This window comes from Triplophysa dalaica, chromosome 10 (assembly GCF_015846415.1).
Source record: "Triplophysa dalaica isolate WHDGS20190420 chromosome 10, ASM1584641v1, whole genome shotgun sequence".
Lineage (NCBI taxonomy): Eukaryota > Metazoa > Chordata > Actinopteri > Cypriniformes > Nemacheilidae > Triplophysa > Triplophysa dalaica.
In genome coordinates this window covers 10,723,144-10,747,567 of record NC_079551.1, presented here as the reverse complement: position 1 = coordinate 10,747,567, position 24,424 = coordinate 10,723,144, and the positions used below count along the sequence as shown (strand labels likewise).

At 39.0% G+C, this 24,424-nt stretch overlaps 3 protein-coding genes across 5 annotated transcripts in view; 1 reads left to right on the top strand and 2 right to left on the bottom strand.

The window, feature by feature from the left end:
- Positions 1-11,213, bottom strand: part of cpamd8 (C3 and PZP like alpha-2-macroglobulin domain containing 8) — a 31,473-nt gene extending 20,260 nt beyond the window's left edge. Inside the window, exons 1-20 of one of the 2 annotated variants that reach the window (XM_056759125.1) lie at positions 10,725-11,213; positions 8,029-8,180; positions 7,739-7,761; positions 7,466-7,631; positions 6,940-6,992; positions 6,677-6,694; positions 6,021-6,075; positions 5,641-5,754; positions 5,387-5,471; positions 5,198-5,306; positions 4,850-5,077; positions 4,586-4,756; positions 4,269-4,397; positions 3,961-4,156; positions 3,052-3,227; positions 1,586-1,735; positions 1,337-1,495; positions 736-878; positions 591-653; positions 79-310 (exon numbers count right to left, since the gene is read on the bottom strand). In XM_056759125.1, coding sequence (XP_056615103.1) covers positions 79-310; positions 591-653; positions 736-878; positions 1,337-1,495; positions 1,586-1,735; positions 3,052-3,227; positions 3,961-4,156; positions 4,269-4,397; positions 4,586-4,756; positions 4,850-5,077; positions 5,198-5,306; positions 5,387-5,471; positions 5,641-5,754; positions 6,021-6,075; positions 6,677-6,694; positions 6,940-6,992; positions 7,466-7,631; positions 7,739-7,761; positions 8,029-8,180; positions 10,725-10,822 — 2,520 coding nt within the window. In that variant the 5' untranslated portion in view covers positions 10,823-11,213. The remainder of the gene's footprint in view (positions 1-78; positions 311-590; positions 654-735; positions 879-1,336; positions 1,496-1,585; positions 1,736-3,051; positions 3,228-3,960; positions 4,157-4,268; positions 4,398-4,585; positions 4,757-4,849; positions 5,078-5,197; positions 5,307-5,386; positions 5,472-5,640; positions 5,755-6,020; positions 6,076-6,676; positions 6,695-6,939; positions 6,993-7,465; positions 7,632-7,738; positions 7,762-8,028; positions 8,181-10,724) is intronic. The other variant, XM_056759124.1, reaches the window with a different exon arrangement.
- An 813-nt stretch (positions 11,214-12,026) lies between these two features.
- rex1bd (required for excision 1-B domain containing) lies at positions 12,027-15,152 on the top strand. Its single transcript, XM_056758586.1, has 5 exons — positions 12,027-12,130; positions 12,454-12,536; positions 12,608-12,812; positions 13,398-13,486; positions 14,711-15,152. Exons 1-5 carry the CDS (start codon positions 12,128-12,130, stop codon positions 14,781-14,783), a joined length of 453 nt encoding a protein of 150 aa, XP_056614564.1. The 5' UTR covers positions 12,027-12,127; the 3' UTR covers positions 14,784-15,152.
- A 298-nt stretch (positions 15,153-15,450) lies between these two features.
- Positions 15,451-24,381, bottom strand: crlf1b (cytokine receptor-like factor 1b). 2 transcript variants are annotated; one of them, XM_056758584.1, is made up of 8 exons: positions 23,168-24,381; positions 21,087-21,365; positions 20,789-20,918; positions 20,541-20,707; positions 19,555-19,712; positions 18,817-18,985; positions 16,944-17,129; positions 15,451-16,227 (listed from the first exon to the last, which is right to left on the bottom strand). In XM_056758584.1, the coding sequence occupies exons 1-8, from the start codon at positions 23,295-23,297 to the stop codon at positions 16,211-16,213; spliced, it is 1,236 nt and encodes a 411-aa protein (XP_056614562.1). In that variant the 5' UTR covers positions 23,298-24,381; the 3' UTR covers positions 15,451-16,210. The 2 variants fall into 2 exon arrangements, with proteins under 2 accessions (XP_056614562.1, XP_056614561.1); XM_056758583.1 differs by having other exon boundaries at positions 16,948-17,129.
- Between the last annotated feature and the right edge of the window lie 43 nt (positions 24,382-24,424).

Below are 24,424 nucleotides of genomic sequence, written 5' to 3'. Positions count from 1 at the left end.
TGGAACTATATTCCTCTCAAACAAATCAAATTGGTTAATTTTGAAATGTTGTTCCAGGATTAAACTAAACATACGAACCTCTGCGCAAGTTGAAAGGTAGTTGTACACCGTCAATGGGACTTTGGTCTGTTCACCACGGATGACGCTGTATGGCAGGGTGAAGTCGATGAAGAAGGGTTTAAACGTGCGCAGCTCTGCAGTTTGAGCCAGGCCGAGCCCCTTTTCGGCAGACAGACCGATAGCCTCTGTTATCCACGTGGTGATGGAATCAGGAAGATCCAAGCGTAACTCGGCCTCTCCGGTGACATTGCTGGCAATTAAATAAGACAGGATGTGCATCAAGCGAGATCATAGAGAATTTACCGAAATACATAAACAAATAACCATCTACGACTTAAAGACTAATATTCATTTGGAGATAGAGATACAGATGCAAACTACATCGAATGTCCATAGAGTTTAGCACTTCATAATGGCCTGGTGGACACAAACACCAATGCAATAATCTTAAAATATTTCAGTCCATTTTAACTTGCAATGTAAAAGAACTCCTTAAACTTTGAAGAAACACCAAACTTATATATTGTTACCTGACATTGAAGCAGTGCCATATCCATGTTTCTGGGAAGAATGTTCGCCTGCGATTCTCTGCCCTAAAACACCCATTGACAAAAGATGTTAGTTACTTCTAAGACTTATCTTAGGGCCTTTTCTAAACGTTGCGAGTAAGCGTACCTTGTCCCAGACCGGGTATGCGTGGCTGCCACAAGGGTTGATGTGTGCGGTTGGAAAGCAGGCACAGCCTCATCTGTGTACATCCCTCCACTTTGCCTGTGATTCAGGCTCACCATATCTGTCATCACCACCAGCCCGGTCTCCTACAATATGGACATTTTGTAGAATTTGGGATTTAACTCATTACCTTGCCATTACCAACACCATGTCCTTAAACGGATACTTCACCCAGAAAATGAAAATTCTTTTATCATTAACTCACCTTCGAGTTGTTCCTGTATACATTGCTTAAAACCAAACAGATCTCGCCCCCCATTGACTACCATAGTAGGGGAAAAAAGGCCACAGAACGGTTTGCTGTCCTACATTCTTCAAAAGGTCTTCTTTTGTGTTCTACAGAACTAGTTTGCTACTATGGGAGTGAATGGGAGGCAAGATCTGTCTGGTTACAAGCATTCTTCCAAATATCTTTCCCTGTGTTCATCAGAACAAAGACATTTTTACAGATTTGGAAGGTGAGTAAATGATAACAGACATTTTGTGGGTAAAGAATCCCTTGAAGTGGGATGTCACCAATATGAGAAAACAGTAACGCCCTCACCGTAAAAGCAAAACGGGCATCTTTTGTGATATCCCAGTGCCATGGGAATACAGAAGAGCGTCGTCGCCTTGACGACAATCCTGGCCACCAGAAGTGCCCCTCATCTTTGGATACCCCGAAGGTGTCAGATACATCAAAGTCAAGCAGTTCTTTGAACACCTGCAAGTTCAAACAATAATATAGCTAGGAAAAAACCCCCAGAGTAACATTTAACAAACGTACATAAAGAGGTATCTAATGAGGGCTGACCTTCTCAGGTGTGAGCTGGAAGTCTGGTTTGATAAGGTACATGCTTTTATCCACAGAAGCTACACAAACACATGAGCCCCTCTCGGCTTTGATCTTGAGGTTGACCGGACTGCCCGGCATTGACTCATTTGTGGACAAAGACACTGAAACCTAATGAAAAAAGTAAGCACGTTTAAGCAACAGTTTGCAAGCAATTGGGTAGGGTTAGGTAGTATTCAAAGCTGTCATTTTGAAGCTTGAAAACCTGGATCCTTATTTATTTTTCAAGATTATTCCTTGTGTTCCTCGGATGAAATTCAAGTCAAATGCGTTTCAAACATGATAATTTTAATTTATAAGGTGAATTACCCTTTTATGTGTTCAAAGTAGTGGTACGCCGTTAACGCAGTGAGACTCTTATCGCGCGATAAAAAAAATTCGCCGTTAATCTATTCTCATAGTTGGGTTGGGAGCTGGGTCTATACTACGCAAGCTATGATGACTTTCACCTTGATATTTTAGCGCGGATGTATACAAGCTTAACTGCACTGTACGGGGCGAGAACGAGATTTTTCAACTCGCTTGATTCGCATCATTCGCGGAAGCAGAAGCCGCCTCATCATTTCATAACCAGGGCTTCATTCGCGTCCTCAGCGCCGCCTCATCATCTCATAACCAGGGCTTCATTCGCGTCCTTAGCACCTTTGCATTAACATAAAAATCACTCGCGCTTGACACGCCATTCGCGTTTGGTCTGAACACAACATAACGTTACTGTGAAATTAACGCATCAAACGTGACGTGCTAACATGGATGCAGCTATGAAGCCGCCGGGTTTGCTTCAGGGAATATTAATTTTTAAGAAGCTTCCCAATGGAAACATTGACAAGACTAAGGTTGTTTGCACCTTGTGCAATGCGGAATTGGTTTAAAAAAAACACTTTCTCTCAACAGGTAGTGGTCTAGGTTTAGTTGAAACCAGTAACTTTGTATTGAGATCTAATGTATTATGGCTCCTGTATGACATATCGCTTGTTGCTCCATCACTCTTTGTAAGTCGCTTTGGATAAAAGCGTCTGCTAAATGACTAAATGTAAATGTACTGTAGGAGCTCTTCCAGTCTCAAGTACCACCTAAACGCAAATCATCCCTTAGCTAATGCGGAAGTAAACACAAGTTCATCTTATTGAACATAACTTATTTTCATCACCAATTATCATAGTAGAACAGCTTTCTCAAGCAGTTTGTGATGCATTTTGGAAACAGGAGATGAGCCCCTGGTCTAATGCGCCACCTGGCTTGAGAAACCCGTTCTCAAAGACTTACTTTTAGTCATTATTTGGGTAGCACACATATTCTGAATGCCTTCGGCAGAATTCAAATGAGCCACTTTAATCTAGATTAATCTAGATTAATCTTGGAATTCATCTAGATTAAAAAAAAAAATCTATGCCCACCACTAGTTCAAAGTAAGGCAAGAAACCCACCTCATTTTCAAAGCGAGATTGAACAGGAAGTTGCAGACTGTCTGTCACCCCTTCGCCGTTGTCCCGCACATAGTAGACCAGTAGGCGGCTGACTGGGGCCATGGCAGGAGTCACGTTGAAATGTAGAATTGACACACAGCTGTCTGTCTCCGCCTGAGTAGAGGACACACCTGAGTCTGGACAGAGAGATAATACATAGATAGAGGGCATCAAGCAAAAAAAAGTACTTCAAGTGATAGTTCACCCAAATATGAAAATTCTGTAATTATTTACTCACCTGCTTCACATTTCAAACCTTTGTGGAAAGGACAAAAGGGTGAGTAAATGATAACAGAATTTTTATTTTTGGTGAACTATCACTTTAACATTGTTTCAACCTTGAATGACAATGTTTAATGTCAGCCATGGAATATGAAAGAAAGTCTTTAAAATAATGTGAGGGTGAGCAAATGATGACCGAATTTTAATTTATGAGGAGACTAGCCCTTTAAATTTAGAAACTTGTAGATTACATACTGTCTCTTTATTAATAAAAGCGTTAATATTTATTATTATGTTTTATTACCTTAGAATGAGCTAATTCTATCTACATACACCGTCAGTCCCCATGTCATGTTGTTTCTACAGTAGCCCTAATTGGACAAACTGTTCTACAGAGCGTGCTTTGTAAATACGTTATCTCCTTCAGCAAAGAAGCAAAAACGCGACGACATGTTTGTCCTGTGAGACCCGCTGCAGGGCTTCGAAAGGAAGGGTTGGAGTGAGCCATTGGTTGCAATTCGCAACCTTACCTCTACATGCTGCTAAAATCTTCACACTGCACCTTTAATTATTTAGTACTCACTTTCTGTTCTGTTACTGTACCTGCCTACTAATGTCCTTTGAATTTCATCTTGTAGTAAAACTGACCTGAATCACATGGTGGTTTAGTGGTGGCGTGTATGTTCGTGTCAAAGGTGATGGTAGCTCTCTTTCCACGATGGGCCGTGCTGTTAGAATGTCTCTGACCCGACTGGACAATATTCCCACGGGATGCAAGCTCATAGTGCAATGTGAAGTTACAAGGACAGGTGGACTTCAGATAGATCTCAGCCTCTTGTCCAATCTAAACACAAACAGAATCTTTCACTATTAACATTTTCAAATGTCTACAATATTGGAAAAAATTGTCATGTTTAATCATGAAACTTGCTGGTTACTAAGTTACAATTTCTTACAATAAGAGGAGCACCAGGGCTTAGAAGCTGGATGTGGCACTTGCTAGGAGAATACCAGCTACTGATGGACAGATAGTTGGGAAGATACTGTTCACCAGCTGGTCTGCCATTGATGGCTGTCACTTTTGACTGTAGCAAAAACGAAAATGAAAGACAATTTGCTAATTAGCCATTGGCTAACTTATGTGACTTCATTTTCCCCGACCTCATCATCAATACACCCCTGTAGGGTTTGTACCTACAATTAATCCAACCCCTTAAATCAAGATGTTAAACCACCTCAACATCTTCTACATCTCCAAATCCCTCCCACTGACCTCCAGCCAGACGTACTGGGCAGCTGTGGGGATGGACGGGATCTCAAAAATGGCCTTGCCATTTTGCGAGACTAGTTCGCTGGTATACACGTTGTCCTTTGGGGTGAGTTCGGCCTTAACCCGCACCTGCACTCCATCCGCCGGACTCCCATCTGGAAAGGTCACCTCGATCTGGGGTCAGTGGGGAAAAATTCTTTCAAATTAGCATTGATATTAGAAAAAGAACGCTTTCTGGGCATCTTCAGATAACGATTCTCCACTCACAATCCCCTTGTAGGGCAAGCCAGGCTTGAACTGCTTCCGGGTGTCTTTGGAGTACTTGATGTCGATGAGTTGTTTGTGGACGGGTGTTGAATCATCATACACCGTCTGCCATCCACCGTCGACGCTGTTCACGGTCACCCACATGTTCACTGTTCCGCGGAAATGGTCGGTAACTTCTAAGGGCATCATGTCCTTTACGCAGAGGCTAAAGGTGGCTGAGCCTTTAATCTGTTTAGAAGAAAGGAGTCAGTGACTAAGAGTTGGCCATTCGGCATTGGGACTGGTCCACATACTCAATAAGCTGCTGGTAAAGCTGGTCAAAAGGTAAATGCTTTATCGTTCCCTTACCTCCATTGATTTCATCACCGGGTGACCAACTTCATGCCTGTAGTAGCCAATACCATTCACAGCCATGTTAACTGTTAATTTGCCCGTCACCGGCTTTCCAAAAGTGTACCTGGTGGAAGTCAGGGTGGATGTGAGATTGGTAACTTGTTCAAGCAAATCGTAAGATACGTACTGGATTCTTTCTCCTACCTTGTCTTGACCGTGACCTGTTCACATGAGTTAAGGTCTCGAATGTAAGGAGGAGGCTCAATGAGGATCTCAAACCTGGGCATAACTGTTCAAGATGACAAGAAACGCATTCAGTTATCAACATATATTGCATTGGCCTCCATGTAGCCATACTGAGAAAAAACATAATTCTTGACGTCAAGGCATTTCCTTTTTTTTTTTAACAAATCTTTCAACATTTTGTTGCCTTTATTACTTGAGACTAAACATCTTACCATACTTCTGCACTTCAAATGACTTGTTGTATGTGTGGCCTTGCATCTCCACAAAAACAAACCACTCGCCAAACACTGGTTGGTCCGACAGTGGGAAGCTCACATTAACGATTCCTGACAGCAACAATAGAAAATATCTAAATTATAGTCACTAGAATATTTTATGTCATTTATTCACCCTCGTGCACAAAAGAAGTAACTGAGGGTCTATGTTGTTTGATTACAAACATTCTTCAAAATACCTTCTTTTGTATTAGGCAGAATAAAGAAAGTGATTTAGGCTTGGAATGTCATGAGGGTGAATAGATGATGAAAGGTGAACTATCCCTTTAACACCAGATAGTGTGATACAATGTATCAATGACAGTAACAACTCTTACCACAACAAACAGACTTCATGTCCTTCCACTGGATTATACGGGATCCTCTTGGGTCCTGTGTAAACAAAGTCTAATCTTAAAAAGTATGTGGAAAAATACTTGCGTTCTTGCTTATCTGCTAAGCTTAAATATGGACCACTAGTAAAAAGGCAGCAAACTTGGTCCAAACCCAATGATGCTTTTACACAAACTGACCTCGCTTTGACTTTAAGAGCAACGCTACAGGAGCCCGTCAATCAAGGTAAGACTGCACACACCCTGCCTGACACTTCCTCTGGCGAGAGCCAGAGGCCGACGGTGCCAAACTAACATAAACATGAAACATCGTATACATAGCAAACATTTTTGCCGGTCCCCCTTGGCCAATTGCACAGCTTTCGGAGGAATGTTCTGGAATCGAGCAAAGACGCTTCAAAGCCCGAGCAGCATGTGGGAAAGGAGTGGACGTTAGGCACAGATCGGTGGGGGGCGGTTCCCCGAGAACACTCGTTCCCTTTTATCTCCCTCGTCGACCGTCAGCATCTGTTCAAGGGTCAAACCCTACACCGCGGTGCGGCTGTCAAGCTCTACAGCTCTGTAACATGTACCCTGCTGGGAAAAAAAACACACGTTCGTGCATCTCAACCTGTGGTCTACTCTCCACGGCTTCAACTCACCACTACGTATGCGTTGATCTGTAAAACAAACATGAAACGGAAGTTATTAGAGGAAGAATAAAGCTACATATTTAACAAAAGCTTCCTTAGTCATGTGAATATGTGTTTATATACTGCATCCAATGAGTAGAATTTGAAAATCAAACTGTTTCTGAAAATCTTTGTATGATGTTTGGACAATAAGCAAACAGTGTTAATTGGGATTTTGCGTCTTACTTCAAAGTACACTTCAGAATTGAATTTCAAGGAAGAAGTTGTGCTACCTTTTCACTGGAAGGCCTTAGATCTGGTGTGACGGCATAAACATTTATACGAACTAGAAAGGAAATAAAAAAATTAGCAAGGAACTTAAATTAATAATATAGATACACTCTACATCAGAAAAAAAATATATATACAGGTTTAAAAAAGCTTTTTATCCCTTTTAAAGCGTTTTATTTAAAAGGCAAATTAACCCTTTTAAGAGATGGTTCAGCCAAAATGAAAATTCCTTCATCATTTAATCACCCTCTTGTCATTTCAAACCTGAATGAGTTTCTTTCTTCCACAGAACGTGAAAGAAGATATTTTGAAGAAAGTTGGTAGCTGAACAGCACCAGCACTCATTCATTTCTATCGTAAGAACACAAAACCAATGCAAGTGAATGGGTGCCGGTTAACAACATTCTTCAAAATATCTTCTGTTGTGTTCTGCGGAAGAAAGAAAGTTTTAACTGACATAAACGAAAGAAAATAATGAACTATCCCTTTAACTTCATGAGCAACCCATCTGTTAGATGTGATAGAGACCTTTCTGTAGGGGTTTATAGACTGGTTTGTCGGTCTGGATGAAAACAGTTGTCCCTTTGCTGTCCACCGTCACAGTGGTGTGGTTGTGGAAGATGTATCCACCCTCATTGAGCTGCCGGTTCCCCCAAACCTTCAGATGTGCCTGACCTCTTACATCTGATGGCACCTGGGCAGATTGTGACGGTAATAAAACCGTTACGTTCTGCTCATTGCTTTTTATGCCAGTTTAACATATGACCTAAATTTGTCTGCTTACTTGACTAACAGGCTTACCTTTATTTTGATGGTGCCTTTATCTGAAATGGAATATAAGGATATTTCATGAATAGCAGATAAAGTAAAACTTACATCCCACAGGACTAGTGCTTTTTAAATCAACAATTTCTATTTATATGACCTCCTGAACCAAGGGTAGTGACCCTTTGAGGTTAAGATACTTCAAAAGGAACACATGGTTGAGCAGCTGTTATCGCTATCTGTTGAATTGAGCTTTTCTTATGAGTCAGCTGGAATTTAAGTAAAGGCTGTCTTTCTGCGTGATACGAGACCTGTATACTTCTCACCTCGTACAGCACCGTGGCTGTGCGCCACGATCTCGCCCTTGACGCTGAGCTGCAGATGCACTTGTGTCTCTTCTACTGCATTGAAGAGGGTCACACTCACAGACTCTTCCACGCCGGCACGGAAAACCGATGGTGCAGCTATCAGGTAACCCCTGGGTTTCAAAGGACAGTCGTACAGAGGTACCTATTACTTTAACACTTTGTTTTGTCTAAAGCTTCCAGACAAAGCTCATATCACAGGACGGAGGACACACAAGCAATGGTGCCTTACCTTGTGGTGGATTAAACAGAAATGTCAGATGATCAAACACAAACTGGCAAGCGTTTTGTGATTAAATGTAATGACAAGTTGCATGATTATAAACCTTTACTATAGCTCTGTCAGGTGCCTTCAATGACTCAGCAACCCGAGATGGAAGCCCAACACTGGATCCTTCAAACTGAATGATACATTAATTTCAGTCTAACGTTAAACCCATTTTTTTTTTTGCCAAAGTCACTTTCCGTGTAATAAGGGGTCAGCCACTAGAGTTGGGGGCCCAACAATAAACAAAGAACTACAAAGATGCCTAATTAGAGACCTGAGCCGCCATATTGGGGAGGGCAAAACTGCCATGTACATACAAGTGAACTAAATCAGTATTTAGTATTTCTAAATCAAACAAAAATCACAAAATGGTTTAGATTTCTCAACCAATTATAATAACAATATAAAGTCGTGATGAAACAGAAGTAGCGATTTTTTTTTTCTGGATCGTGAGGTATACCCGAATTCTGAAATGTTTTGAACGCCAGTTTGCAATATGTCAGTCATTCCAGCCCCGCCCTCGCGCCATTCGAGGGACCAGAAGTGAAAAGAAGTCATTTCGAGAGGGGGAGGAGGTTGTTTTTGATTAAAGATTACAAGTCCAAATTCATAAATATTTGCACGTATATATATTTTATGATAAATACTTCACCACTGTGTAAAACGATTAGAATGAAAAAAAAATATTTCATGCCGACTTAAAGGGTTCACGATGTATGTGGAGATCCAAAATGATCAGTCTACTGTTCTCTGTTGTTGGAAATTTAATGCTTGGTGATCGGTTTAGAAATGTACACAATATTGTACTTTATTTTATCTGCCAAATGAATAAATGTAAGGTAGTGACAGGTAGTAGTTCTCTTTTGTGTGTTTGTTTGTATGGCTGCCTTGCCCTCTCCAATATGGCAGCACTCTTGATACATAGCAATCGGTCAGATTGCTCAATGTCTATGTATGACTTCACCAAAGAAAAGTGTCAACCATGATTGGATAGAAAAAACAATGCATTGTACAGGAGTGAATCTAATAGTCATGTAGCACCACCTATTTTACTGGAGCAAATGGGGGTTTCGCCAGACTTCTATAGCTTTTTATTGTGTATTTGGTGTACATAAGCCTTATGGTGAATAATCACAAGGCCATCATAAACAACATTAAACTTTAAAAATGGACACTTTAGAAATTCTTTATCTGGGCGTCAATGAAGTTTAAACTTATCAGACGTGAAACATTCTTTTGAGAACTTCTTGTTTCTCAAAGGCATGTCATGACAAGGGCTGGGCAACCTTGATACAATATTAAAGCCATTACCTTAATCCATCAGGCTTTATGACACTTTGGAATCCAAGATGTCTGGCATTGTGTTAGAAATTTCCACCAAGTTAAACATTTAGTTCCAGTGATTTTAAAGGAGGACAAAAGGACAGAAACATTTCAGTAGGGAAGGTAACTGACCCAAAACAATGCCAAAATAAATAAGATTAATAGCATGCCTGAGGGAGAGATATCAGGCGGTTGGCATTACGGTTCAGCGAGGCCAGAAGCAACTTAAGTATCAAGGCATGAGAAAATTCCCTGCAAGGCATCTAGGCGGAATTGATCGCATTTGAACCTCACCTACACATCTTACGATAGTCTCATGTGTGCAGCGGGCATAAAACTCTTCAGTGTTTACAAGACAGCACTATCTGCTCGAAGGAAAGAAAACCTTCTGGCTGGCTTAAGAGGATGTGGCTCTCTGACAGAGATGGCATTTTGGTCATCGACCTCTTTTCGTGGTGAGCTCCGGTGCTCGAAATATTTGGCACAGCCGCATGTAATGGGTACGGACACTGGCATTGAGCGGTGCCAAATTATGTGAAAATGACCAATGAAGGTCATTGACCCTGGATCAACTTAATGCATGTTAGGTTTATGAGTACGTCTATTCGACAAGAAATCGTACATGCATTGTGGATCCAAAACTACAGAACTACAAATTGTCACACAACACAAGTCGGTGCCACCACTTTTAAACAATTCTAACCAGTTTTCCCCAAAAGTGCTTTACTACAGTTAATTTTACTACAGTACAACAGCATGTTCTTGGTCATTGCAATCGTAAAACTCAATGGTTACCCTAGTAATGTCTTTAAGGGTCGAAATGTTATTTGTTGCTGACACCCACACCACATTTCAACAGCTGTGGTAACGCAAGGAAACATTTCTCAACATCTGAAGTGCTGCTTATCAACTGCGATAACGGCAAGGATGCAGCTATCACCTGACTGCAGTTGAATGCAAACATTGAAGAAAACACAAAACTGTCAGATTTCTTTAAATGCATGCTCGTTTCTAATATACCATTCATCCGTAACATTGCTCTATTTAAAAGCACACGCATACTTACTGGCTTTCTTGTGAATGAACTCCAGTAGTAATAACGCACATGAGAACAGTCCACGGCAGAGTCCAGAAGCTGTGCTTCACGTGCAACTCTCTCATCATGTCTCATTGGGTTTTCTCTGTGTATTCTGCGGGAAGATCGTTGTTTCTCTGACTATTTCTATTTAAGAATGCAAGCATCCAAACTATCCACGAGGGGTGAGCACGAGTTTCCGCTCCGTCCGCTTCATCGTGTGCGAGGCTTTAATCCCAATTTTTTTAAGTGCTCTCCACACGTAAAGACAATCCCTCTTGGCGTGTCACATTTATCCGCCTCGGCTCTGATTGCTCATATTTCAGCATTAAAAATAGTCTCCATCCACTCCACCCCTCGTGTGTTCGTTAATGCACATCAGACTCGGTGCGCTGAGCTCCACGGCCAGCAATGTAAGCGGCTGCTGCGCTCGCCCCTTTGAACTCGAGGCTTTTGTCTCTTTCTGTGGTGTGTCAGAACAAGTCTAACGGAGCCCCTCTGAACTAGTAGAGGCAAGACCACACTGTCCCTACCACACACATTATAAACACACTGCGTAATACACGACTACTCTGAATTTGTTTGATTTAAATAAGCACATAAGGGTTTCATTTATTTTAATAAATAAGTCATTTAAGATTTACATCGTTTAACTTAAAAAAAAACGCAGGATATGTGACTAATACAAATTTGATTTTGTAAGTAAAATACGTTGCGTCTAAAGTATAAAAGTTGAACGTTAGGTTTAATACGGAGGCAAAATAAGAGTTTTTAGTTGACGTATGACGCTGACGCCACCCAGTGGTGGGTGAGCACGAGATATGTACATTTTATGTTATTTCGTGTTAAATACATTTCAAAGCGCATAAAACACCTTCATAAGGATTGAAGTTTAACGTGTGGTACATTTTCTTGTCTCTTTAAATATTGAATAGATCGATTAGATCAACAGTTTTACCAGAACAAATAAATTAACAACAAATAAAACAACAGTTTGTTGTGAATACATTTTATTTTGTTATTAAAAAATAAAAATAAATAAATTAGCATTTTATAAAAAATCCTGTTTCATTTTATTTCTAATTTCCTGTTGTCTTATTAGCTGTTGTTTCGACACCTTCTTCGTTGTATATTCGAAGTTTTGTAATACACATCCACACACACACACACACACACACACAAATACAAACACACAAAAAGTAAATTAAATTGACGCATGCCTCCGTGAGATTTTTGCGTGCAGCCTTAGATGTGACGTCACGCCGCGTCATCATCTTCGAAACTAAACAGGAAGTGAATGCTACAGCGTGACTGCGCCGAACCGATACACATGTTGCAAATCCGTAAATTTATCAGCCGACCAAAAATATCCACAGCAACGCTTTTTTGACACCATGGTACGTTTGTTTTCGTGTATACGAAATAAATCGTGTTGCTATGTCATCTTTTTGGGAAGAAATTGTACCGTTAGATAGCAGAGTTATGTAGAAAAAGTAATAATGTGGTGTGTGTGGTAAACATGACGTTATGTGAAAAACGTTGTCTCATTAACATAATATTATATAGCAATACTAATAATGCGTATGATAAATGTTTTCTTATAATAAATTCTTAATTTCCTACAAGAAGTAGCGTGGTAATACTATAAATTAGGTTATAACTCTGATATAACTGAATGGTATATACCTCAGCTCTTCTGTCCCTCTATCTGTTTCTTAAGGCAACTACAGATTCTAAAAGTTTGGTGCAAAGATTTTACATTCTTCAAGCCGAGCGCGTGGAGGCCTTCAAGCTTTTTGATGAGTAAGTTTTGTTTCCTGTCTGTTTGTGAGGTAATTTGAGGTATGTTGATGTAATTGTATTTTTTTACTCAGGGGTCATGAAGCATACTTAAGGACGGGGCCACACTATGACTTTGAGCACTACAAACAGCTGGTACATGAGATAACAAAAGCCTTCAGTGGCATTTCCAAAGAAGTTCTGGAGATTAAAGAGCAACTGCACCAAGACTTCGACCGGCCTGACCTCTCCGAGCATATGGAAAAACTGCAAATTAAAGAGAAGGAGAAGCTCGAGCTGGTTAGCACTTAATCACTTTAGCCCATAACTTCATTGTCTTGAAAAAAGAAGTATAATGTTCATGAAGAAACACTAGCGTATGGTCAAAGTGAGCGCTTTGCGTTGTGGGATACACTATTGCATGTATTACTGCACTTTTTACGGCAATTGTTGCAGTCATATTCAACAAATACATACTATTTGCATTCTGTGCACACAGTATATATGCTATGTGCTTCACAAACAGGAATAGTGGAATTGTAGGATGTTATTTTGAACAAGTGCTCCATTACACATTCTGACCAGAAAGTTAAATACTCAGATAAACATGTTCATATACATATTCAGATAAACACAGTCATTAGCAATATTTCAGGCATGCCTAGCTTGTTCTCTATCATCCGATTCGCAGCCCTCACACAAGAGTTTAGTTTGCTTAAACAGGGCATCAAGTTGCATTCAAACCAGCTGTATCCAATATTCTCTGTTCTGGTATATGGAACTTAAAGAGCATGTGTGCTTCATCTTTATGCATAGAACGGCAAATGCATTTAACGAAGTGCATCAAAAATGTACATGCTAATGCATTTCATGTATTGTTTATAGACAGCTAAGTTACAGCTGGCCAAGCAAAATGTCCAGGATCACCCAGAAAACGAAGAATTCCAGGAGAAACTTCAACAGCTTAAAAAAGAGTAAGCACAATTTTATTGGCATTATTTTTCTGTTCGTGAGCAGGATACAACAGTTTAATATTTGGAAGATTTGTGTCAGATATGTACAAGGTTCAGAATAGGGCTGTTTATCTCAATATATGCCATATTTTTAAGATAGTCTATATATTTGCGCTAGAATAAATTGGTTTTCTTTTCCCCCCATGTAAAAAAAGAAAAACATGATTTGAATAGAACAGCTACAGTATTTATTTGTGCAACAACAGTGAAACATAGATAGAATGAGTTACATTAATCGTAATTTTCAACAATATTTGATAATCACAATATTTTATGATTGTATATCGTCAGCACAATTATCGTGATTATATCACACAGAAACAGTTCAAGTTACTCATTAAAATCCACAATAAGTACATTGAGAAAGTTGACCGTCTGTGAAACAATTGTTTAAATTTTGCTATTAAGACAAACTTTGTTAACTTTCATTCCCTTATAATAATAATGTGATGCTTCTTTCAAAGAATGTTCCACATGTGTCGGCACATGGTTTCTAGAGAGGACTAAACCGTGTAGATAAACTTGTAACGGTAAATTTTCTACCCAGGCGAGTGACTGATGTTTTCTTTAGCAGACGTATCCGTGTCTTTGTTTGGAATCTCTCATGTCAATTACATCAGCGAGGGTCCGTTTGTTGTTCTTAAAAATTCATGTCAAACCACGTATTATGCTTCGGATGGCAATTAAATTACCAGCCATGACAAATGACATCGTATTTACTCACCCAAGCCAAATTTCACTCATGTGAGTTCATTTTGGACACCGGATCTCGCAATGGACTTAGGAACTCGAATGTTTTAAATAGCTGGGGTTAGTAGACCGTTCCAAACTGTTTACACTATTAGATATTTAGTGGATGTTGCTTATTGGCTTTGAGTTGGTTACTAATGTCTGGAGTTAAGCTTCAGATTAAAAGCATCTGTTAAACGGCACGTAATGAATCAGTGAAACAAATGAACCTGACAACATGTCATTTGCTGTATCATTAATGCTCTCAGCCTGGTTTTAATATACTCGCCATACCTGGTGTTTATTACGTGGCAATCTCTCATTGTTAAGCTTGTCTTCCTTTCCTAATGGAGTGTTTGCAAACAAGGCTTGGATCAGATATCAGGTTAATGATGATGACCTATTATTCTCCAGAATGGTCCTATTAAAAGATCTCTCTCTCTGTTTCTCTGTTAGTGTAATAAAGAATAAAGCGGCTCTTGCTGATATTCTGCAAGACTTCAAGTATGACTCGGAGGAACCGGAGTGAGATGCATTCAGTCCTCTCTGAACTTTCTTGACTTGTGGAGAATAATGTAAGATATCGATGATATTTTCCAAAGTGGTTAAGTGTTTGCGGTATTGCTGCAAAGTTTGAGATTTTTTTATCTTAGATTTTTTATTGTTATGGTCAGAACATGCTTTTGTTTGTTGAGTTGAGTCGGTAACTCTGTTGTAAATAGTATTCATGCTCATATGCATAATATTGAAAAATGAGTTATGTTTCTTAAATATTTTTTTACAGATAAAATGAGAACTTTGCATAATGATACCGTATTTACATAAAACCTCTAAATAGAGGGGAAAAGTAAATTAACTGGTTTAATTAAATGATCTCTACATGGAGTGACCAATATTTAACATGATCTTATTTTTCGTAATTGTGTTTACAAATGTTCACTATTTAAAACAAATGTAAATGATTTCGCTTGAAAACACATTTGTAAAATGTATGAAACAATTTGTATTAAAAAAAAGTAATAAAAAAACATTTAAAAGCAATCATGACGCATTGAGTTGGTAACATTCATTTTACCCGTTTGGTCCCTAAATGCAAAATTTTTCATTACAAACACCTTTAAATAATATTGGAGTTCAATTCAGCACATTTAATCTGACGTTTTTGTATGTTTTATGTAACACAACACTTTTCTTTTAAAGGACATATTGTTTTGCAGATTAAAGACATATGTGCAATAGTTTTATATTGTCGATTGCAGTAATATTTTAACAGTAATATAAACTGCATCATTGATTCATGTTGCAATGCATGCTGGGAAATAGCAAAATGTTATCAAATAAGTAGAATTTTTAATATAAAAATTATTAATTTGGACAGCTGTTAGGATAGTTGGGTCAACATTTAATAGAATTCAAATTCATTTAAGAGATCCAAAAATAATAGCGATTTCTTAGTATCAGTGACTCAATAAGCCACATATGCAAGATAAAATGTTATTTCTTATTTTACAATGTACATAATCACGACCATAGTTCACTTTTTTTCCAAAATAATCTACAAGCAGTATATCCTGGAGCTTCAGCAAGTTATTTAAGCGATGCTCCTTATTTCGGATGTTAAGTCAACAGCGAGTGTTTGCTCCAGAGTAGGCCTGCATGAATCTTCACAAAGCTCCCAATTATGCAAAAAATCTCTTTTAAGGTTAGATTTTATGCGCTCACAACACCAAGTCTATTTCTTTGTATTTTAATGCCCTTATAAATAATACATCTGAGACAAAAGCACTTCCTCTGCTGTTTTGTTGGAGTCTACAGCAGGAGGAGAATAGTAGATCATGTCTCCAAACTGCGGGTTGCTTGTGGGTTCCTTCAGAAAGTCTTCCAAAAGAAATATCCCGAGCACAGGAGAGTGATAAAATCCATGTCATCAGGAGCCTTTCAGAGTTTCACTATGATTTACCGTTTTGTAGTACCTGCAAGGCAACACAATGACATTTACAAGTAAATGTGATGATTTGATATATGGATGGAAAGAATCGTAATTGGTACCAGCCATTCTTGTAGCGTACAATATTCAGTTAAAAGTTGTCTTCAAAGGATAGTGTGACTAATCAAGCGAGCTAAGTCTCACAACAGTCGACAATGCCAGAGGAACAGTAACCGCCGAATCGGTTCAGAGAGCGTGCAGCGGATGTTGGTTAGGAAGATCCACAACGGCGCTGAAGGCTTTTTGGGCTCGGCTCGATCACAGCTGTATCTTTGCTATGCAGTCTAACCTACGAGGAATTTATTAGCATTCCTGTTGATTACTTATACGGGCCGTTCTCTCTCTGTTGTGGTAGCCGTCCGAAAATAAAAGATGCTTCGGCATTAGCGAACGCAATCAAATGTGTCCGTTGATCAAAAGCATGAAGAGATTTTTTTAAATTCCCTTTTTTCACGTAAAACCGCTAAATCCTTTTTGCACCGGCCCTATTTCATGTATGCCAACAGTAATGATTTGCTGTCTGATGTGTGGTATTAAGAAACAAAGAGATTCTGTCCTGTAGCTCAGTGGTTAGAACATGGCGCTAGCAACACCAAGGTCATGGGTTCGATCCCAGGGATTCCACAAATGTATAGTATCATGCCATGTAAATTGCTTTGAATATAAATAATAAATGTAAATGTAGATGTGGGTTCAGCTTACCAACCTGGTCGTGCGTTTTTTGGGCTTTCTGTAGCCAGACACGCCACTGGTCGTAGAGTTTGATGCTAACGTCCGTGCAACCGTAGGAGTGTTTCCGCATCCAGCCGAAAAACTGCTTGAGCTCCTTTCTTAGCGTTGAGTTCGGCTCACTGGGCTTCAGATCGCAGGAACCACTATTTAATCTGTCTGCAGGGGGAAACAAAAATGAGTCCAATAATTTTTATTTATTTATTTAGGATTTAATGTAGAGCACAATATCACATTTGAACAATGTTACTGCTGTATTAAGATTTGATTCAACAACATATTCAAACTTTATAAGGTTTTGTTTGTTAATATTTTTATTAATCTCTTATCCAGAGTAAGATTTATGGATAGTTGTGGCTGAAAGTGATGTCCCACTTTGGAAAAGTTAACATCTTTACTTTTTATTCAAATATGTTTTTAAATATGTATTAAAAACTCAGTATGTTGCATAGTTGTATTAGGAGTGTAAATTAAGGCTCAGCTTTAAGAAGAATTTAAGGAATCTTTGCAAAAACATTATTCACAACACCTGAGCAAAGATTAGTACAAAAAAACACAATATACAGAATAGAAATTATTATTATACAAGAGAATAAGATAACAGATAGTTATAAATGTTTGCTGTATTTCGTGTGAGCTTTTTGTTTTTCTTTGCATTTTTTATATATTTGAGTAAAACCCATATTCCCTAAAATGCTGTCGTCCATTTTATATTTGCCAAATAATATTTTACCCATTTAATGAAAAATGTTTAGTGTTGATTTTGTCACATACCTATATGCCTCACATTTTGATGGTTCAATTAAATTAAAACTTATTTTGTACAAATATGCCTCTTCCAGACATCACTTTTGGTCTCTAACGTAGTTGCTCGTCTCTGTTGAATCTTGGAATTGTTAAGTTTGAAATTCATTGATTTCGTTTTTGTGTGTTAGGACATATACATCTATATGTCTCTGCGGTCCTACTTTGACCTCATATCTCAATATTTCGTGATATTTTGTATCAAAACTTACTATTAATAGCCATTCTTTATGTTTCTCACTGGGTTTTGCAAATGTCTTACCAATAAAAAGTGCTTGGCAACTTTGTAAACACAGTATTTAACTATTTTGAAAGTACAGTGGTTTTTCCATTTCCTGAAAAAGTTTCTTCAGGACAGCGGGTATATATATTAGACTTCTCTCTCAATCTGACCGGGCAGTTAAAGTGTAACTATCACATCCGTGTTGCCGTGTTTTTTTCGCAAAGACTAGTATTGAAATGGGTTGACAACAGTTGCTTAAATCCTGTCAGATACAGTGTTGCCCAGAGCAATGTGCACATACCGCGAATAACAGGCTATTTACCAACTCTTTACTAATGAGCTCTAAAGCAATAAACATAGAATGCACAAAAGAAGGGGTAGCTCAGACTTGCCATAACTCATATTGCACTCCATTCACCAGAGCTTAATAACATCCTTTCACATGCCACTCAGGACATGTAACAAAAATCATTTCTTACGAACCAAGTCTGTTTTCACTGAGTTTCGGGACGACCGCTCCTTTAATCTGAGCGTGCTATAAAGACTTTCTAAATGTATAAATCTACAAAACAATCCCCTAAAAAAGCTCATCAAGTGTCCCCCAAAGCGCTCTGACATTTCGCTGAGGTCTTTTGAATCTGCTTACAAGAGATCTTTATCTAGTGGCGTGACGTTTTTTTTTGTTGTTGTTGAAATTTTTCAGTGTGTACATATGGTTCGGATTTAATTAGCTTACGATGCAGAAGCTTAGCGTGAAGGACAGCAACTTGCACCAAGGCTTCGCATTTAATTATGGGCTTTAATGTTTGCAAAACTTACCGATGCCAGGTGTGGACGCGGCCGTAGAGTGACTCCAGTCGCTCCAGATGCCGGCCTTCCTTGAGCCGTAGATACCGACCGGGCTGCAGCGCACCTGCACGAAATATACAGTGCCGGCCCTAAGACCAGCTAAACGGCAAGAAGTCTGGTTCCCAGCATCATCTATCACCTGCGAGGAATATTCACATAAAAAACGTATTGTTGCAAAACGTGTATATGGGGTTTAAAATGTTCCATTTATAAACTTTGTCTTTAAATGTCCAGTGTGTAATCTTTTGACAGAAATGCAATATAATACACATGACTATGCCATCTGACGTGTATAAAGACCTTACATAATGAAGCTCTATGTTTTTAATACCTTAGAATGAGCTATTTCTGTCTACACACATCGTGGGTCCCCTTACATGCAATTCGCCATGTTGTTTCTATAGTAGCCCTAAATGGACAAACTGCTCTACAGAGTGCATTTCATAAAAACATTATCTCCTCTGCTAAAGAAGCGAAATCTGATGACGTTTTAGTTCTGTGTCAGCCAGCATAGTGCTTCGGAAGGGATTAGCAATCATTGGTTGCAATTCGCAACCTCACCACTAGATGCTGCTAAATTTCATACACTGGACCTTTAACAAAACATTTAGAATCTGCTAAAAATGTGTACTCATTAATTATTCCTTGACTCGCTCTTCAGTTAAATTCTGTTTGGTGTTGAAGTAAACCAATCATTTTGAGTTTTACCTTCCATTCTTCGCTCTCTTCCAGACGATACCGTATCTGGTACTTGGATTGAAACAGGTAATCTTTGAGGGCAGGAGGACTTTCCCAACGAACACTTAACTGGTCCTCCAGATCTCCAACACGACTCACGTAAACATCAGAGGGTGGATCTGTAGTTACTAAATGGGGAAATATTGCATTAACAAATATGGATGATGTTGATAGTCTTTCTTGACCTAATGTCAACAAAATGTGATTTAGCCTCTACATAAACCCAACTTTCCCAGCCAGATATACATCTGTCTGTTGCTATAACATGTTCCCGTTTCCATTGTTTTAAATTCAGGCTCACCCTTAGGGCAGAGCCAATCACCGAGGACTCTGAAGATTATTGGTTCTGTAATGCACTAGATGAGTAAATGAGGCTTTCAAGATGTGTCATCCAATAGGCATTCTTACTCCGAATGTTCATGATCAATCAAATTCACTTAAGTGTCTAACCGCAAAGACTTGTATATGCGTTCAGCGGGGGGCCAAAAGATCACATTGAGAATTTAATATAACTTTTTTTTTTAAACTGAGGGAACTCAAGGACTTTGTATAAAGTTTGAAACCAAGAAAAACCATGATGCACAATGAACAAGAAATATAAGATTAAGCAATATCTCATGCTTTCGGACCCCACGTGTGTGTACACGCAAATGTGTGTGTGTGTATGCATACGAATGTGGACCGGCAGACTTTTTTGCTGCCCAATACACTTGAAAACACTGCTTTTATGAGGCGCCTTTTGGAAATATTTCAGGTATTGGAAAGTGATAAAATGATTTTATAGTTTGTAAAAATCCATTCGCTCAGATGCATGTGTGCGCACCATATGCGGGACGTTCTGATAGTTAAAGGCGTGTGAGAAGAAAAGTGTACAATTTGGGCACATTCATGCCATTGAACTCCATTAAAACATGTATTGTTTACTTCAAACTTGATAATTTTGGTAACTTACTTACCCACGTCTAATATGTCCAAAGTGGTGACATCAGATGTAGCAGAGCCAAGCTGATTGGACGCTTCCACCCAGATCTCATATGGTGTAAAAATGGCCAAATCTCTTGGAATGTAACACGTATACGGCTGCCCCGTGTTTTCCTCGCAATCCTTTTCTTTGCCGTACCACCTACACGATTATGGAGAGAAGTTTGTAATAAAAGAAGATGCTTTTAAATTGTTCAATGCAAGAGAATCGGACGCAACTCACTTTAGTTTGTACTTGAGGATGTATTTGGTATTGATGAACGTCTCTTCTCGACTCCCTGGAGTCCATCTGCAGCTGAGGTCCTTTGTGTTTCGTGACCAGCATGTCAGGTTGACGGGTCTCTCTGGAGGCACTGTACATCAGATTGAATGAATGAAAATGGGCAGCGTGAATATTCAAAAACACATGGGCCACAACCTTGGTTCAGTGTAAGCGTATCCAAGAGGGACTCTTCAACAATTGTTCACAAACTTGTCAAAAATTCACATCTCAAGCTGCCCTTTTGCAACTCAACACTTACAACCAACATAAATGCAAGATCCAGCCAAAACTTCTCCATTTCCACGGTGACAAACCAGGTTGTCCCCCGACTGCTGCAATGAACCATTGAGTTGATGTAGCGTGACCCTCGATTCGGTCGGGCTCAGCACCCTGTACGTGTTTCTAGCTAAGCGTCTCCCGTTCAGCGTCCAGTACAAAGATCTAGCTGTTATTTCCAGCTCGGCGCTAACCGTGCACACCGCTGTCAAACTCGAGCCAATGCGAAGCACCGTATCCTGGGGGGATATGACGGCCAAGTCTGGGGGTCAGAAGAAGAGGAGACTTCATAATTCAGGAAACTTTACAACGGGATTTATGACCGCAATGCTTTAACAGTCGGGGGATTGCTCGGAAAGGTCTCGCAAGGTCGTTTTTCAATGGCTTAAGTGGTTTTCCATCCTCTAAATATTCGGCCTCTGTGTCAACAGAGCTCATATTTATTCATGTTCGAGACAAATTTTCGGAGGTAGCAATGGGTGCGCTTGGAAAAACTACTACTTGTGTGCTTTAGGGACGGCGAGTGTTCATGCGGATCACTTCTGCTCATGGTGGGAGGCGGACAAGCTTTTTAACATGTGCTGTTGGACCCACAGCTCTCACAATAACTGAATATTGAAGAGCTGAAAAGCAAGACAGAGCAGAATAAATAGTGTAAATGAGAGATTCACAATGATATCTTGAAAAACTGAAATTAAGCAGATTGTAATCATTTTTGTGTTTGTTTTTAAGGACAAATAATGTAACATTATGTGTAAGCATGGCCTTTGGCATCGCTAGTGCCATGCTATACCTGTCGAGCTACATAAACATCCTTCAGCTTTGATAAATTCCAACACACAAAGAGTGCAAATGACTTGTTAAACGCATGTCTGGTCTTTAATTATTTGTACACTTGCACACTCATTCATCTTGGATATCGTAAGGCTGATCAGTGACTTTGGTGTAAGCGACCCTTGAAAGTTTGTTTACTAATGAGTGTTCATCTTTTAATATTGGTTTGATCTGGATTAGGATGCTCTTTTTATAGCCATAAGAGAAGTCGAACACTTGTTTCAGAAATGAATTTGCAAAATGTACACAATAATTGTATGCCACAATTATGTATTTAATACAGTCTTGATTTCAGCACAATTGCAAAAAAATGTGTGCTTTTCTATCAACGCACACTGAGCAAATACTTATTAACAACAAGTTTACCGTGGTATACAAATTCTACAAATTGTTAAAATGATTGTTTTAGTTGTTAAGCAGAAACGATGGCATTTTTATGCATGAATAGTTGCATGGTGTAAAGTAGGAGAGACTGGGGCTAGTTAGATTGGTTAAATGTTGTCTTAAATTGCAAAAAAGTATGTTTCAAGAAAGTTTTAAATTATAATGATTAATAATACCATATTATAAAAACGATAAAACCATATCGTTTTTGATTGAAAAAGTGTACATTGTTTAGCACTAGGACATTTAGATAAGGTTTTAACATTAAATTAAATGGCCTCCCCTGTTCACACATTATAATTCTTTACATTGTTTTGTATGTAACCTTTTACGTATTGTTTTGCATCTTAACTGCTCTGCCTAGGTTTCACAATTTACAAAATACACCCCGAATTTGAGGCATGTTCTCACAAAAGGTCAAACTTTATTTGATCAGCTGTATGTTTTTACAGGGCAATAGAAGACAATGACCCATGTAGTCAGGACGTCAAAGCCTTGGCCTATACGGTACATGCATTGACTTGAAAGAATAATGTTAACCTGTAAAATATTCACCGGTGTAAGAATGACCACTACCACTGGTCTCCTCATTCCTTACTTATTTAAACATGGTTCAATTAAGTAACCATATAGTCTCACAAAAATGACTTTAGGGTAAAGCTGGTAAAACATGCGCATTTTGCTTCTTATATCTCAAATAGGAAGTCACGAACTTACATTGAAATAGGTTAACGTTAGAGATAAAAGATGAATCGTATTTCGGGGGACTTATTGAACGAAATTGTCTCCCTTTTCTTTCCAAGAAGTAAACTTAAACACTTCATGTTCATGCGCACTTGTACTTACGTGCCGCGAGCGCGCACGGAAGAAGCGTTCCCAAAAACAACATTGCTATTGAAACGGTGATATTCTGTCTGTCGCGCGCGCTCTCCGCTCTGTTCTTGTCATGATGGGAGCGCGCGCACGGGCAATCCATTCTTCTTCCCAAATAACAGATGAAAAAGAGGAGCCTTGAATTGCCTCAATCACGAAAAATCTTCAGGAAAAATCATCGCACGTCCCGGAAAGCACCATTATGCGAGCAGCTCGCGCAGATTCACCTTCACTCTCAATTTTAGACAAGAATCAATAAAGTGCACGCCTCAAAAGCTACAAAAGTTTCTCCGAAGCCCCTCCCACTTCTTACCACACAGGCACAAGTCATTATTAGCAGGGCATCAGGAGCCAAAGTTTCCATGACTTTTTGACAAACGTAGCCTAACTGAAAACAAGGAATATCGATCCCAAAAACAAAAAACTCGCAATAATTCACTTTTATTCATTTTGGTTACTTCTCACCAATATGTGTCCCTGTCTCATTGAGACTGTTTGGTCTTAAGCCAATACACGCCATTCATTCTTGTCCGGTGTACAGTTGATTATGGCCTGCTTTGTGAAGCTACATCCACACCCTCTCTTCAATGGGAATTATATAATAGGTGAATAGTTTCTTATGAAAATATAATTATTTTGTTGTTTGTTTGGTTGGTTAAGAGAGCTGTCACTACGTTTTTGTTTTTGCGTATGTTTTGGAGATTTCTAGGCTTTTATTTTCACACAATCCCCTAACCACGGGATTTTGGTTTTTATTGGTAGTAAAGCATAACCATACGTTTATTTATTATTATTTGCTGTCAAACTATAGTATTACAATTGAAAATAAAACGAACAATAATAATATAACCTTGGTTACATTTCCTTAAGTGATAACGCGTGTCAAAGGCTGGACAGTCTCGAGCTTTTGCCTCCACATGTTGACCAGATATTCAAAAGGCAAAGAATACCACATATAATAATATAGACATTTAATAAAATGCACAAAAAGATAACTAGGCAACATGCATGCGTTTTATAATTGTAGTTGTATCAGGACAGATTAATAATATAATAAAGAAAAACACGAAACAATATTATTACGATACAAGTCATACAAAGTTACATTTTTATAGTTGTTTCTTCTGGCTTTTATATGACTTTAATATCATCCCTTATCTCATCTTACTGCAATGCATAGGACGGAGAGCGCCGGTGGAACAACAGCAGCGCGTGCGTGATGATGTGAGG